The following is a 13,780-nucleotide window of genomic DNA, read 5'->3' as shown; positions in this document are numbered from 1 at the left end:
GTCTTCACAAAACCTGGTCGACGTACCTGTCTATTTGTGACCTAAGAATACAAGTTATTTTGAAAGTGAGTATCAGCCAAAAAGCTGGTGAATTCATAAGTATTAATGTGTCTTTGATTTGTAAAACTGGAAAGTAAAGACTTGTAAACATTTGGAGAAAAGTTTGTATAGGTATGAAAATGTTTGTAAGTAGTTGAAAACATTTGAAACCCTATAAAATCCCTATGATTTCTACTAGTATAAAAAGTAGTCTTTTACCAGGACCTAAGTGTTTCGAAAGTAGCCTTCTACCATGACCCGACTGTTTTGAAAGTAACCTTCTACCAAGACCCGACTGTTTTGAAAGTAGCCTTCTACCAAGACCCGACTGTACGTCTATTAATATTATTTTCTACCTTATCGATTATGTGAATGCAGCACATGGTAAAGGTAATAATAATATATTAACCGGATTTCTAATCCATTTGCAATTTTCGTATGCAACGTGTAAGTACTGTAGTATTTGTAATAAGTGACTACTTTGTACTAATTTTGCCTTAATTGAGGGTTAAGGCATAATGTGATGGCTAGAACTCGTACTATACACTGTCTATCAAGAGATTTTGGGAACGAACTTGTATTTCTGCAAGCCGTGAACATCCACATTACTATGATCATGTATACCCAATATAACTATCACAAAGTATTAGTGATTCATTGGTATAGTTAGATCCTGAACTTGTTCCATGCTATAGCACCTTGTCATGTTAGTTTTGTTATCGTGTATTGTAAGCGTATTCGTGTAAGCGTATCTATGTAAGCGTATTCATGTAAGCGTATCTATGTAAGTGTATTCATGTAAGCGTATCTATGTAAACGTATTCATACAACATGTAATGTATTAGTATAGACTCATGAATGAACTGAGTCTTGTGTGATTCCTTGTACTTGGAATGGTAAGTAGTATCTCCTAACTATACCTATTATAGTTACTAGCAATATACGAGTATAACCGAAAGTATACCTTTGCTACCCAAAGGTACTGAACTGACTAATGAAACCTTTATACCTATATATGCATACATGATATATAACTAATATTCAGACGACATTCGGACGAATAACCTATGCCCTAAGACCACATCCCAACGAGGAAAAGGAAACAAGGCGAGCTAGCCGTCCTAAGTCCTTTAAACATTACTTATATAACTATACATATCTAGGCATGCATTTGACAATATAAAAGCATAAAAGAAGTTTTGTAAAACCTTTGAAAAGTTTAATACTAAGAAATGATGACTTGATGTCAGTTTATAAAATGATTTGAAAGTATTTTGTTTGATAAGACAGTTTAAGTATAAGGAAAACCTTTGCTTGAAAACACATTTGTACCAGAGTTTGAAAGGAAACTTACAGAATGTAAGACATTTTGATAAAGAGTTTTAAACATGTAAAAACGTTTAAGAAAGTCATTTGAAGAAATCTGTTTGGTAAAACAGTTGCCGTATAGTAAATCCATTTGCATGCTAGTTATTAATCACATTTGATTGATATAATAACTAAACATGTTTCAACTTGTATTCCCCCCATAAAGCATTTAAAAACATTTAAAAGGTTAATTAAGGGGTATGAACTCACCTGCGGTGAGTGAATCGGATGGAAGTGTCGGACAAGTGCTTGGTGTCAAGTGAAGACTTAGACACACACAATGATCCTAATAACATATGAAGACATATTTATATATAATCAATGATTATAACTCTAATTAAACATGTATAAACATCCTAATGTGAGTAAAACACTTTGGTCAAAGTGTTAGGAGGCTATCGGGTTGCAACAAAGGAGTGCAAGGCCTAATATGGGAGTTTATGCTCAAGGGACCATACCTTAAGGAGTTTACGGACCAGGGGAGTTTACTCCTGGCCGTAAACTCTCAATTGGGTCACTAAATGAGGCTCAAAGCTATAAAGACTTAAGTGGTTAGGTGTTCCAAGGCTTAAACAAGAGGTTGGGTGGGTTTAAGGTCCAAGAATGGCCTTGTATGGTGTTTACGGCCATGGGACCACTTCCCCATGAGTTTACAGCCGTAAACTCATGGTATGAAGTACCAAATCGTGTATTGAAGTCCCTATTTCAATGGTGTAAGGTTCTATGCTAATATCCAAGGCTTACTAAGGTGTTAGGGGCATCAAAACACCCTAAAAACGGGTTTACGGCCCAAGAACATGTCTTGGCCGTAAAATCCTTGAATCCTATGATTCCTTTTGTTTTATAAGCCCTAAACATGTTAAACCTAGTGTACAATGAGTTAGAACAAGAGTAATTACGATCTAGGAGCTTGAATGGTCGTTTTTGGTCAAGAACACTAATGTGTGTTCTTGGTGTTCTTGGTGAAACTGTAAGATCTACAAAATGGAATGATTTCACGGATGAAATCATGTAAGATTACAAGTTCAAGCAAGATATCAACTAGTTAAGACAATAAGCTTACGGGATTTAAAGATCGGGGACGAAGATCGGGGTGGTACTTGAGAGGATTTGGGCCAAGAGGAGGAAAGGAATGAACAAAATGGCCAGAACTTGAGCTTATAGGAGGAGTTTACGGCCCACATGGAGTTTACGGCCGTAAAATCCATGGTGGTGGCCGTGAACTCTTGGTCAAGGTGTTCCAGACTTGTTCTTTGAGCTATAGATTCAGCAGATAAACCCCGACACTTATCCCTTAAGTGTACAAGGCTCAGAACGCTCAAATAAACTCCTAATTGTGCTAAAAGATAATAGCACTGAGTTTGACTTTTAATGAAGTGTTTGAATGAATTGGATGGAAAATTTCGGGTTGTCACACGCCTCCCAGTGCGACAGGTGTAGCGCTCAGGACGCCGCTCCTGGCAAACCTGCACCAATAGCGAACTACCACTCACGGAGCATGATCTACCATTCGAAAGCCATCTTTCCCTACCAAACCTGAAAAGGTAGAAGGTACTGTCAGGGATCTATCCCTCCTGACCACAGGTATAAAAAGATCCTTTCTCCTCTAAGAGAAGGGATCGAAAAAATACAACCCTTAAACTCTTACCTAACATCTTTTCACCTTATCTCAAAGAGATCAACTGACTTGATCGTCGGAGCCTCGTTCCGGAACTGCCTCCCGGATGACGACTGACGATCTTGTTTTATTTGCTGTGATTCTCAGGCCCTTTATTTCCATCCCTCAAAGAGATGGAGTTAAGCCGAAGACATATCACAACAATTAGAGAATTATTTCTTGATAGCTCCTATAAAGATAGATCATTTACACACTAAAGCATACACATCAGGAAGTTTGGATTAGAAGGGAGTCAGAAGTCCAAGTTAACATGAAACATGTATATTCAAGGGAAAACTCCATAAAAGTCCTTATGTTTTGACATCATAATTGATTTAGTCCTTATATACTTAGTCGATACATATTTTATAAATTTTAAGGTATATATGGGTAGAATAATGTATTTTACATACGTATATTTCATGTATTTTCACTTAACTATGTTTATATAAATATGTATTTAAAATTAAAAAAATTCTTTTATAAATTGGTATTTTGCATACAAAAGTGTTTTTTTTAAAAAAAGGTTTTTATATAGGTATTTTGCATAAAAATGTGTTTAAATTATATAGAAAAAAGGGTTTTTATGTGAATACATATATATATATATATATATATATATATATATATATATATATATATATATATATATATATATATGTATGTATGTATATAGGGAGTGGTTCAAATGAGAACCACAAAAGATTAAGAACCCTAAGAACTCTCATTTCTTAAGTATATATGTCTGTGAATACTTATTAAATATGTTAAAAATCATGATATTTGTTTTTTTGGTAAGAAAATGGCAAAATCGTAATTTTTATAGTCTAATATTTTCATTTATACATCCATTAATATTTTAACATGCGATTTATATAAAATACAACTTAATACAGTCAATTTATAATTTAATATATAAAACTCACAACCTAATACAATCTATTTTATACTAATTTACATATTTAGAGATGTTAAACAAAACTCTATCACCACTACTACACGTTGTCATCAACCATCTATGCCCCCGTCACAGCCATCATTTATTCAAAATCATATCTATGTATAAAGTCATGTATCTACAATTTAAAATTTTCAATCACAGTTTAATAAGCATATTATATCACTCACTTTGAATTTAATGAAAACAATTTTCTAAAAACTAATACATTCTTACATACTTATATAACATAAAACTATATTCACAAGAAAATTAATACAAAAATTCATATATAATATTTTAACACAAAATTATGTAAAAAATTACAACTTAATATAGTCAATTTACAACTTAATACAATAAATTAGAGTGTAATACATAAAATTCACAACTTAATATAAAAAATTCATAATTTAATACACAAAAATGTTATATATTTTTAACTTAAAACTTATAGTTATAACTTCATATAAAACATTCACAGTTGAATACACAAAAATGACAATTTAATACAATAAATTCATAGTTTAATACAAAATATATATATATATATATATATATATATATATATATATATATATATATATATATATATATATATATATATATATTCACATTCATATTTCTTAAAACATATATTTATATGTTCACATCTGGAAGCATTTAAGTGTATTAAAATGTGGATTTATAGTGAGCTTAAATAATACATTCACAATTTAATAAACATATTGATTCGCTCATTTTGAATTTAATGCAAAATAATTATCTAAAAACTAATAGATTCTTACATACTTATACAACAAAAAATAAATTTATTCATAAGAAAATTAATACAAAAATTCATACACAAATCATTAATGTTTTAACGCAAAATTATACTTAATATAGTCAATATACAACTTAATATACTAATTACAGTTTAATATACAAAATTCACAACTTAATATAACAAATTCATAATTTAATACACATAAATGTTATATATTCTTAACTTAAAACTTACATTTATAACTTCAGATAAAACATTCACAATTTAATACAGTCAATTCACACTTTACTACACAAAAGTGAAAGTTTAATACAATAAGTTCATAGTTTAATACACAAAAATTATATATATTCATATCCATATTTTCAACTTAAAACATATATTTATAACTTCATATCTTTAGACATTTATGTGTATTAAAATGTGAATTTATTTTATTAAGTTGTTAACAAAATTCACAGGTTAATATACAAAGTTCATAGTTTAATACACTGCATTCACATCTCATTTACATGTATAAAATTTAGATCTGGATAAAAAAAATCAAAATTCACAGTTTAATAAAATATTTCAGATACTAATTCAAAGCTTAATTAAATATTACAAACACTAAATTTTACAACTTAATGCCTCAAAAAATCAGAATTCATAGTATAATACACACTTCAAACCCTAATTCACATCTTAATACAAAAATTTAAACACTTATTCATAACTTAAAAAAAACTTACAGATCTCGTTAAAGCATTTGATCAAACACCTTGTGTGCATATTGTTTTCAAATCTAGTGTGATTTACAGATCTGACTGCAGATCTAAAATGTTGATGGCAGTTGATGAGTTTTTCGGCAATCTGAGGTGAGGAGGTGGTGATAGTGGAAGAGATTTGATACGGTGGTGGAACCACCAATGGCCACCATGAAATGTTTCACACATACATGATCTATGCCTGGAATTACAGCAAACACATCAAATTTGATCAGATGTAACAAAATTTGAGAAATAGGTATGTTTTTTGCTTCAGATCTAAAAGGTTGATGGCAGTTGGTCAGTTTTCTGGTATCTTTGGCTTTAAATTTGAAAGGTTGATGGAGGCGAAATGATGTTTTTTGGTGCTTTGGAGATATCAAAGGTCGAAAGGTGGTCGAAAATAAAGCATAACTCACAGATCCGAAGTTATAGAAAGGAGACATCGACGATGAGGGAAGATCTGAATGTTGATGTTTTAGATCTGAAGTTAGCGATTCCAAATCTGAAGGTTGGCGGTCTTGGTTGCGAGGTCAACGTCGATGACAAGAGGTTGTAGTAAGGGTGATGAAAGCAGGTCTGAAGGCAAATGTTCTAGATCTGAAGACAAATGTTCTAGATCTGATCGGATTTGGACAGATCTGGACTAGGAACATCACCTAAAATGAAAAAAACCCACCAGAATCCTTAAGATCTGTTGGAAGTCGTTGGAGAAGGGCGTAACGACAGTGATAATGAGTTTATCTGGCGGCAGGAGACAGCGACATGGCGGAGACGGTAGGTGGCGATGGTGGATAGTCGTCGAAGTTTGGTGGTGGCGATGTTGTACAGTCATCGTAGTTAGGTGATGGTGAATGTTGTAGAAAAAACAAGTGTTTGAAAGTTGAGAGAATTTGAAAACTTATGAGAGAGTGTTTGGTGAGAATGTTTAAAGTGATGTTAAATGATAAGAAAAAAAATGTATATTGACCAAAATACCCAATGAAGTGGTTCTTAACCTTTTAAGGTTCTCATTTGATCTTTTACCTCTCTCTCTCTCTCTCTCTCTCTCTCTCTATATATATATATATATATATATATATATATATATATATATATATATATATATATATATATATATATATATATATATATATGATTTTTTTTTCAACAAAGAAAACATATTCTAAACAAAATTTTGAAAAAAATAGATGTAAAAAACTAAATTTATGATGAAATTTGTAATCTAGGCCAAAAGTGTAATTTTTGAAATTGTGATGACTTGATGAAAGGATCAAAATAAATATAATTGTTAATTTTTAAGACGTAATTGAATAAAAAAACATACAAAAATTAAATCGATTATGAAGCCAAAGTATAAAGACTATATAGAGTTTTCCCAATATTCAAATCAACATTTGGTAGGTAGGTTGAGGTAATTGTGTAATTTCATTTTGTTATTGTTGATGGGGATTAGACGTAATTAGTGATTCTTGATGTAATTATGGAATATTTATGTTAAAAATCATTTGTTAAAAAAATGGTGTCTAATGACAAATTAGGGTACTTAAGTGATGTTAACTCTAATATAACCATATACATAAAAAAAATACTTTGAGCACGCATATAATAAATGAATCAATCACCAATAGTCTTTGCATGAACAAACACCATCAATGTAACGGTGAAACCTAGTTCTATCACGTACCACAATCTCAATTTCATAAACCTTGGAAGCTAGTTTCATGAAGTTATGACAATCTTCACATACTCTCAGATTCTTAATTATTCGTATACAATCTCCCCTTTTCCTTCTCACCAACCCATAACACAACGCCAACTTCTCACTGTGCCATAAAATCACCTTTTTCTTCTCTTCTTCCTCCAAATCAACCAAAACACTGCACATATTTGGAGTGTAACCCGCCACCTCTAACTCACTTACCACCTCATCTAACTTACCATATATCTCATCTACATCTTCATGATTTCGATCCGCTGTTAAAAACTCATGTAATTTACCATTCAATTCAATTCTACTACACCCTCGTTGCTTCAAGATTCCCTTATTTTGCATAACTTTCCTCATTTCCCCAACATTTTCCCATCTCTTTTCTTTGGCGTATATATTCGATAACAAAATATGGGCTCCATCATGATACGGGTCAAGCTCAAGAACACGGTTTGCTGCAAACTCACCGAGTTCAACCTCATTGTGGATCCGACAAGCAGCCATCAAGGAACCCCAGATGACAACATTTGGTGCCATGGGCATCTCCTCAATTACCTCAAGAGCTTCTCTAAGCATATTGGCTCGACCAAAAAGATCCACCATGCAACCGAAATGCTCACGTTTGGGTGTAATATTGTACTCGTTAACCATTGATGCGAACATTTTTTTACCCTCTTGGACTAAACCTCCATGGCTACAAGCATACAACAAAGCCACAAAAGTTACACCATTTGGGTGAACTTTTTGGAGTCTCATTTGATGGAATAGATCAAGAGCTTTTACAGCTTCTCCATGAACAGCATACGCTCCGATCATGGTGCTCCAGGTAATGACATTTCGTGTATGCATCCTTGCAAAGACTCCTCTCGCCTTCTCCAGGGCTCCACATTTGGCATACATGTCAATAAGTGCATTGTTCACCGATAATATTTCACCAAATTGATTCTTGTCAACATACGATTGGATTTCGATTGCATGATCGAGAGCGCCTAGATGAGCACAAGCTGAAATTACACTCAGCATGGTGATCTGATCAGGTTTCAGTCCCGAATTTAGCAGTTGCTGAAACAATCCAAGGGCTTCCTGAGGCTGATCTCCCTCTGCATATCCAGAAATCATTGCACTCCAGCAAACCAAGTCTTTTTGAGGCATTTGATCGAACAGTTGGCGGGCGGCCTCGATCTGTCCGGTATTTGAATACCCAGTAATCATGGAAGTTGATACAACTATGTTCTTTGGGGACAGCTCTTTGAATAAACTCCCGGCCATGTCCATGGAGCCACAACCTGCATACATAATGATGAGTGCGCAATGCAGGTTGTAATCAATTACAACTTTGTTTTCAATGATAAACTCGTGAAATGCTTTCCCGAATTCTAGATTTCCAGCACGGCTACAAGCAGAGAGGATGGTTGAGAAGATCTTTTCATCTGGTTTTATGTTCGATCTTTTCATCTCCTCAATCAAGGGCAACACATTGCTGTAGCTCCCACTTGCGCAATAACTGTTGACAATTTACAAGTTTGAACAATTAGTAATTTCACTCTGATTCTAAAAGAGAAAGCAACAAAGGAGTCATACCCATTAATCATCATATCCCAAGCAACTATATCTCTGTGGGACATTTTATCAAACACCAACCGTGCATCTTCAATGTGTCGGGAGGCGGCATACATTGCAACCAAACCCGTCTGCACATACGGGTCCGACACAAAATCCATTTTTGTAGCGAACCCTTGAAGTTCCATCCCTTCATTTAAAGCTGAAATTCTCGTGGACGCCTTGAGAAGCGGTGGCAAGCTAAAACTATCAATAACAAATCCTTGCTCCCTCATCTTGGCGTATGCTAGAAGAGTCTTTTCAGGGTTGCTGCTTCGAGAAAGTTGACGCAAGAATTTATTAGAGAGATGGGGTTCTGGGTTGTGCATTTGATGGAAGACGGATAGAGCGTAATCGAAGGACGGGGATGATAGGGTGCAAGCGGAGAGGATGAGTTTGATGAGGAGGGAATTGGAGCGGTCAAGGCCAGAGCGGAGGATTTGAGCGTGGACTTGCTTAAGGTGTGAAAGAGAGGAAGCAGCAGAGAGGGAGTTGAAGAGGTTTCGGTTGATGGTGGAAGGAACAATGGGTTGTGGGATGCTGGTCATGGCAATGGCATTCATCATGAATTAGATTTGCTTTTGGTTTAGAAAAGATAGCTCAAATTAATGAATTATTAACGCCGGTCGGCTTCGCATGCCCAGCCCCAGGGCGAAAGGATTAACATTGTCCCTACACCACGCAATAAATGCAATAAAAGTCAGTTTAACAATTTAACATATCTATCTGAATTGTAAAAAAAAACAAACAAAATAACATTTTGTATATGAAAAACATGAAATTAATCACAAAAAAGCATTGAAGTGAATCTATGCAAGGACAATTATGTTTAGGATCACAATGGTCTTTTTCTAATAATATGACTGTTTGTTGGAAGCATAATGCTTACAAAATAAACCATTAAACCTGGTTTTTCTTTTTAAAATAAAAAAATTAAACTAATATTATCAACATACTAAATACAAATGTATGTCAACAAAGTTGAGTGTTAATTCAAAACTTGAACATATACCTAGCTAGCAACGGATTTGTTTTTCTTGCCAAAGCAGAGGTATTTTAGCTGGCCAGGTTTTGAAAAGTTGACAATAAATAACAATTCCACATCAAAAGGTAACATATATTCCATATTTCGCTTATATTATTAAATCACGCTTAGAGGTTTAGCCGTTTAGAGCCAGCCAGATTAACTAATTAACAAACACAAAATTGCAAGAATGGTTATTACTGGAAATTGTCATTTTTGGCCAAAAAGATTTGGACTAGCATTTATGGTCCAAAGGTTTTTATTTTCTTACCACTTTGATCCAATTTACTTTAAACATTTTGTAATGATGAATTTACCCTTGGTTTTTGTTTTTTCAGTTTTATTTACTTATTTAAATACTTTTATAATTAAAAGAAAAATAAAAAAAAAAAATACAACTCTCTCTCTCTCTCTCTCTCTCTCTCTCTCTCTCTCTCTCTCTCTCTCTCTCTCTCTCTCTCTCTCTCTCTCTCTCTCTCTCTCTCTCTCTCTCTCTCTCTCTCTCTCTCTCTCTCTCTCATATGTTATCCATCCAAGACCCACTTCTCACCCTTCTTCTTCTTCCTCCTCAAGAACACCGTCGCCACCATCACCGTTCGACCACCGTCCGCCACAACTACAGTCGACCACCACCACATTCTACCACCTCCATATCCACCTAAATTGAACACACATACACACACACACACACGGAATCAGAGGAACAGACACATGAGATCGATTTCTCATCCTGATGAACTTAAACCAAACTTTCCAGATCTGATTAACTCAAACAAATTTTTCAAAATTTCTAGATCTCATGAACTCGAACCAAAATTTTCAAAGCTACAATTCAAACTTTAGATCCATGAGATTGGTAAACCCCTACCACATGTCTCTGTCTCTCTTACTGATCTATACACATACATACAAAGATGAACACAATAAATATCTAAAACCATATGAAGATTAGAACCAAATTCAACACAAACATACATATAAATCCCAGAATTAACTAGTAATTTCTCACCCACTCTTCCACCGACGAAGAAAAGAGGCTACCGACCACCACCTTCAAAGCCCCTCATCACCTATCTCCGGTCGTGCAGAACCACCAAACACTCATCCTTTCACCCACTACTTCGTTGATCCCCTTGATCGATGACAATAGCCTCGTCAGAGGCTTAGCAGATGAGAAGAAACTTACATCCTAACCACCCTCAGAAATAAAAACCCTAGCCGCTAAGAAACCCTAACTTCAGAGTTTGCAGCGGCTCAAATCGACCCCAGGTGTCTCCGTTTTGCAGCAACTCAACCATCATCATCATCGAGTTGTAGATTGGAGCATCGGTTGTTCGAGTTGCTAAGGTTTGCAACGACATTGGATTTAGAATTTATGTATTTGCCATCATCCTTCCCAAATGACGCTGAGGGTTAAGGTTTCTAATGGTGGCAAATGTTAGGGTTTGTAATGGTAGTGGCGGCGATAGACCCAAGGCAATCCGACATAAATGCCATGTCTTCGTTTAAAGACGAAGGGCGGAGGCGATAGGGTTTTCGTATGTAACGATGGCTTTCAGAAGCATTAATGAGGTGATGGTGACGACCGTTGTTTCCGAAAAATCGATGGTAGTGGTGGTGTTGAACTTGTGGTGATGGTTTTATAGTGGTTTCCGTAAAATCCACCTGGTGTTGGTGGTTGCCGGAAAATCCCATGTTCTTTGCATCTCTCTGAACTCATACGATGGAGGTGGTAGAAGTGGGTAGAGAGAGAGCATTTTTTTTTCTTTTCTTTTTTTGATTTTGTAATAAAAAACCGAAAAATAAAACACAAATGGGCAAAATTTTCATTTTATAAAAAATCAAATCAATTTGATCAAACTCGCAACAAAATGAAAACTTTTGGACCATTGGTGCTAGTCCAAACCTGTTTTGCCCAAAGTAGCAATTTTCGACATACCACAGGGACCATTCTTGCAATTTTGTCACTAACAAATAGTGATTCCATCATGTCTTAATTAGAAGTTGTGAGAAGTAAGAACTGAGATAGAGACGACAAGGAAAATATGAATTTTATCACCAAGGCCAAAGATAAAATTGCACACTCGACAAGTCGTCATTGCAAGAAAAATCATTAAATCAATAATCAGAGTCTAAAGAATCGTTCCAGAATCAGTAACATTTAATTGGTTCTATTTAAACACCTCAAGTTGTTCCAAAATTTGAATTTCAAACTTCCCTTCTAGTATCGTTTCAAGATTATCTCCAGGATCCAATGGATTCAATTGATTGCTGATCGGAGATGCAAGAATGGATTTGGTTAAACGTCGAGAATGAGAGAACCGATTTTACTTAGTTGTTGTTTTTTTTACGATGTAAAATATTTAGAGTCTACGGACCAAGTCTGCAAAAGAAGAGGTCAACCAAACGTCTAAACGTCTGTAGTCTGCAAGAAAAATAGAGACTGTTATAATAAATTGAAATGTTAATAAACTCCTTTCTTTTTGTAACTTCAATTTATTTATTTATATTTTTTTAAAACTTTAAATAAGAACTAAGGAAGAACCAAAAAATAAACATAAGAAAATTGAGATCTTTAGTGGAACCATATAAATTGTGTATTTATACAAAAATGCATTTCATACAACCCTTTTTGGGCTTTTTTTTCATTAATAATGCAATGAACATACTATGATGAAAGGTTCTACACCCACTTCAAGATCATACTAGAAAACTGTGACAACCCGAATCATTTTCCGTCAATATTAGCCCGATTCCGTCAATAAAATTTGAACTTTATTGGGTTCCATCAAATTCATTTAGTTTGGAAAATCATTTAGTATATAATTGAAATTTATATATATGAGTCGGAACCAAAATCACGCGAAAAACCCGAGTTTCCTTTTAGTTTTCGGCCAGGGTGAGGTTTATGGCCGTACACCTGTTTACGACCGTACATTTGTTTACGGACAACAACAGGTGGCCCCACCACCGACTATGGAACCCCCTATAAATATGAGCCCCTACCCCTTATTTACACCTTGCTGGCCGAAAACACCCTCATACTCTCTCTAAACCTCTCCACCGTAAACACCCGAAACACCCTCATTTCTTCCGAAAATCATCAAGAATCACCTGTGGAGGTTGTTTTGGAGCATCTAAAACACGTTTTCATCTAATCCAACATACTTGTTCTTGAGTTTACGACCATACACACTTCAAACCTTCAAAGGCCATAAACCCTTCAAGAGGCTGTTCACGACCGTAAACCCTCTTCACGGCTGTAAACCCTCTTCACGGCCGTAAAACCTCCTTAGGTGGTGAACTTGGCTGAAAACCCGCTTTCCCCGATTCGATCAAGTCCCGGTAACATTCCTAAACCAAACACAAGTGTTTTCCTAACACTTTATCTAACGAAGTCGCTAATTTAGATACATATATGTATGTAATTGTATTAGGATTCCATTAAGTACCGCATACAACAGCTCGAGGGTCTTCATTTCCATTTCGTTGATTCGACGCTTGCACAACTAACAGTGAGTTCATACCCTCATATTCTCGGAGCTTTTTCAATGTTTTCAGGGGGGATAGGGTGACAAACGCCATTCACTTCATTACGTCCGAAGTACGTTGTAATGTTATCGTCCATAGTATGGTTATAAGAACTCACAGGGTTAAACAACGACTTGTTCACATAATAATATGCTTAAGAAACAGTCTCTAGGGTTAATAACTATGTGATTACTTGGTATATGCACAAGAGTGATATGAAGTTAACATCTGACATGCAATGACATGTGTGACTTCCGTCCCATTTCCTGTTCCTTGTTTGGTTATAGGATTAGGGCATAATCACCCAATCGACTGTCTGTTCCATCTAAACTTCTATGACTCATATATACCAAGCAACACACAGGAGGGTATTAACGTCACTACCGGTTTACAGAACAA

The 13,780-nt window shown here is 34.9% G+C and overlaps 1 protein-coding gene across 1 annotated transcript; it reads right to left on the bottom strand.

The window, feature by feature from the left end:
* Window positions 1-7,096: 7,096 nt before the first annotated feature.
* LOC111902149 (pentatricopeptide repeat-containing protein At4g14820) lies at window positions 7,097-9,599 on the bottom strand. Its single transcript, XM_023898014.3, has 2 exons — window positions 8,809-9,599; window positions 7,097-8,731 (listed from the first exon to the last, which is right to left on the bottom strand). The coding sequence occupies exons 1-2, from the start codon at window positions 9,390-9,392 to the stop codon at window positions 7,138-7,140; spliced, it is 2,178 nt and encodes a 725-aa protein (XP_023753782.1). The 5' UTR covers window positions 9,393-9,599; the 3' UTR covers window positions 7,097-7,137.
* Window positions 9,600-13,780: the final 4,181 nt, after the last annotated feature.

The sequence above is a fragment of the Lactuca sativa genome, chromosome 9 (assembly GCF_002870075.4).
Source record: "Lactuca sativa cultivar Salinas chromosome 9, Lsat_Salinas_v11, whole genome shotgun sequence".
Lineage (NCBI taxonomy): Eukaryota > Viridiplantae > Streptophyta > Magnoliopsida > Asterales > Asteraceae > Lactuca > Lactuca sativa.
Note: the sequence above shows the minus strand (reverse complement) of the source record. Positions and strands in the feature narration are given on the sequence as shown.

Bases quoted from the DNA above. Each gene is read 5' to 3' on its own strand.
- LOC111902149 (XM_023898014.3), bottom strand. From the start codon at position 9,392: ATGATGAATGCCATTGCCATGACCAGCATCCCACAACCCATTGTTCCT. The intron at 8,732-8,808 runs GTATGACTCCTT...AATTGTCAACAG, and splicing joins TGGGATATGATGATTAATGG to TTATTGCGCAAGTGGGAGCT.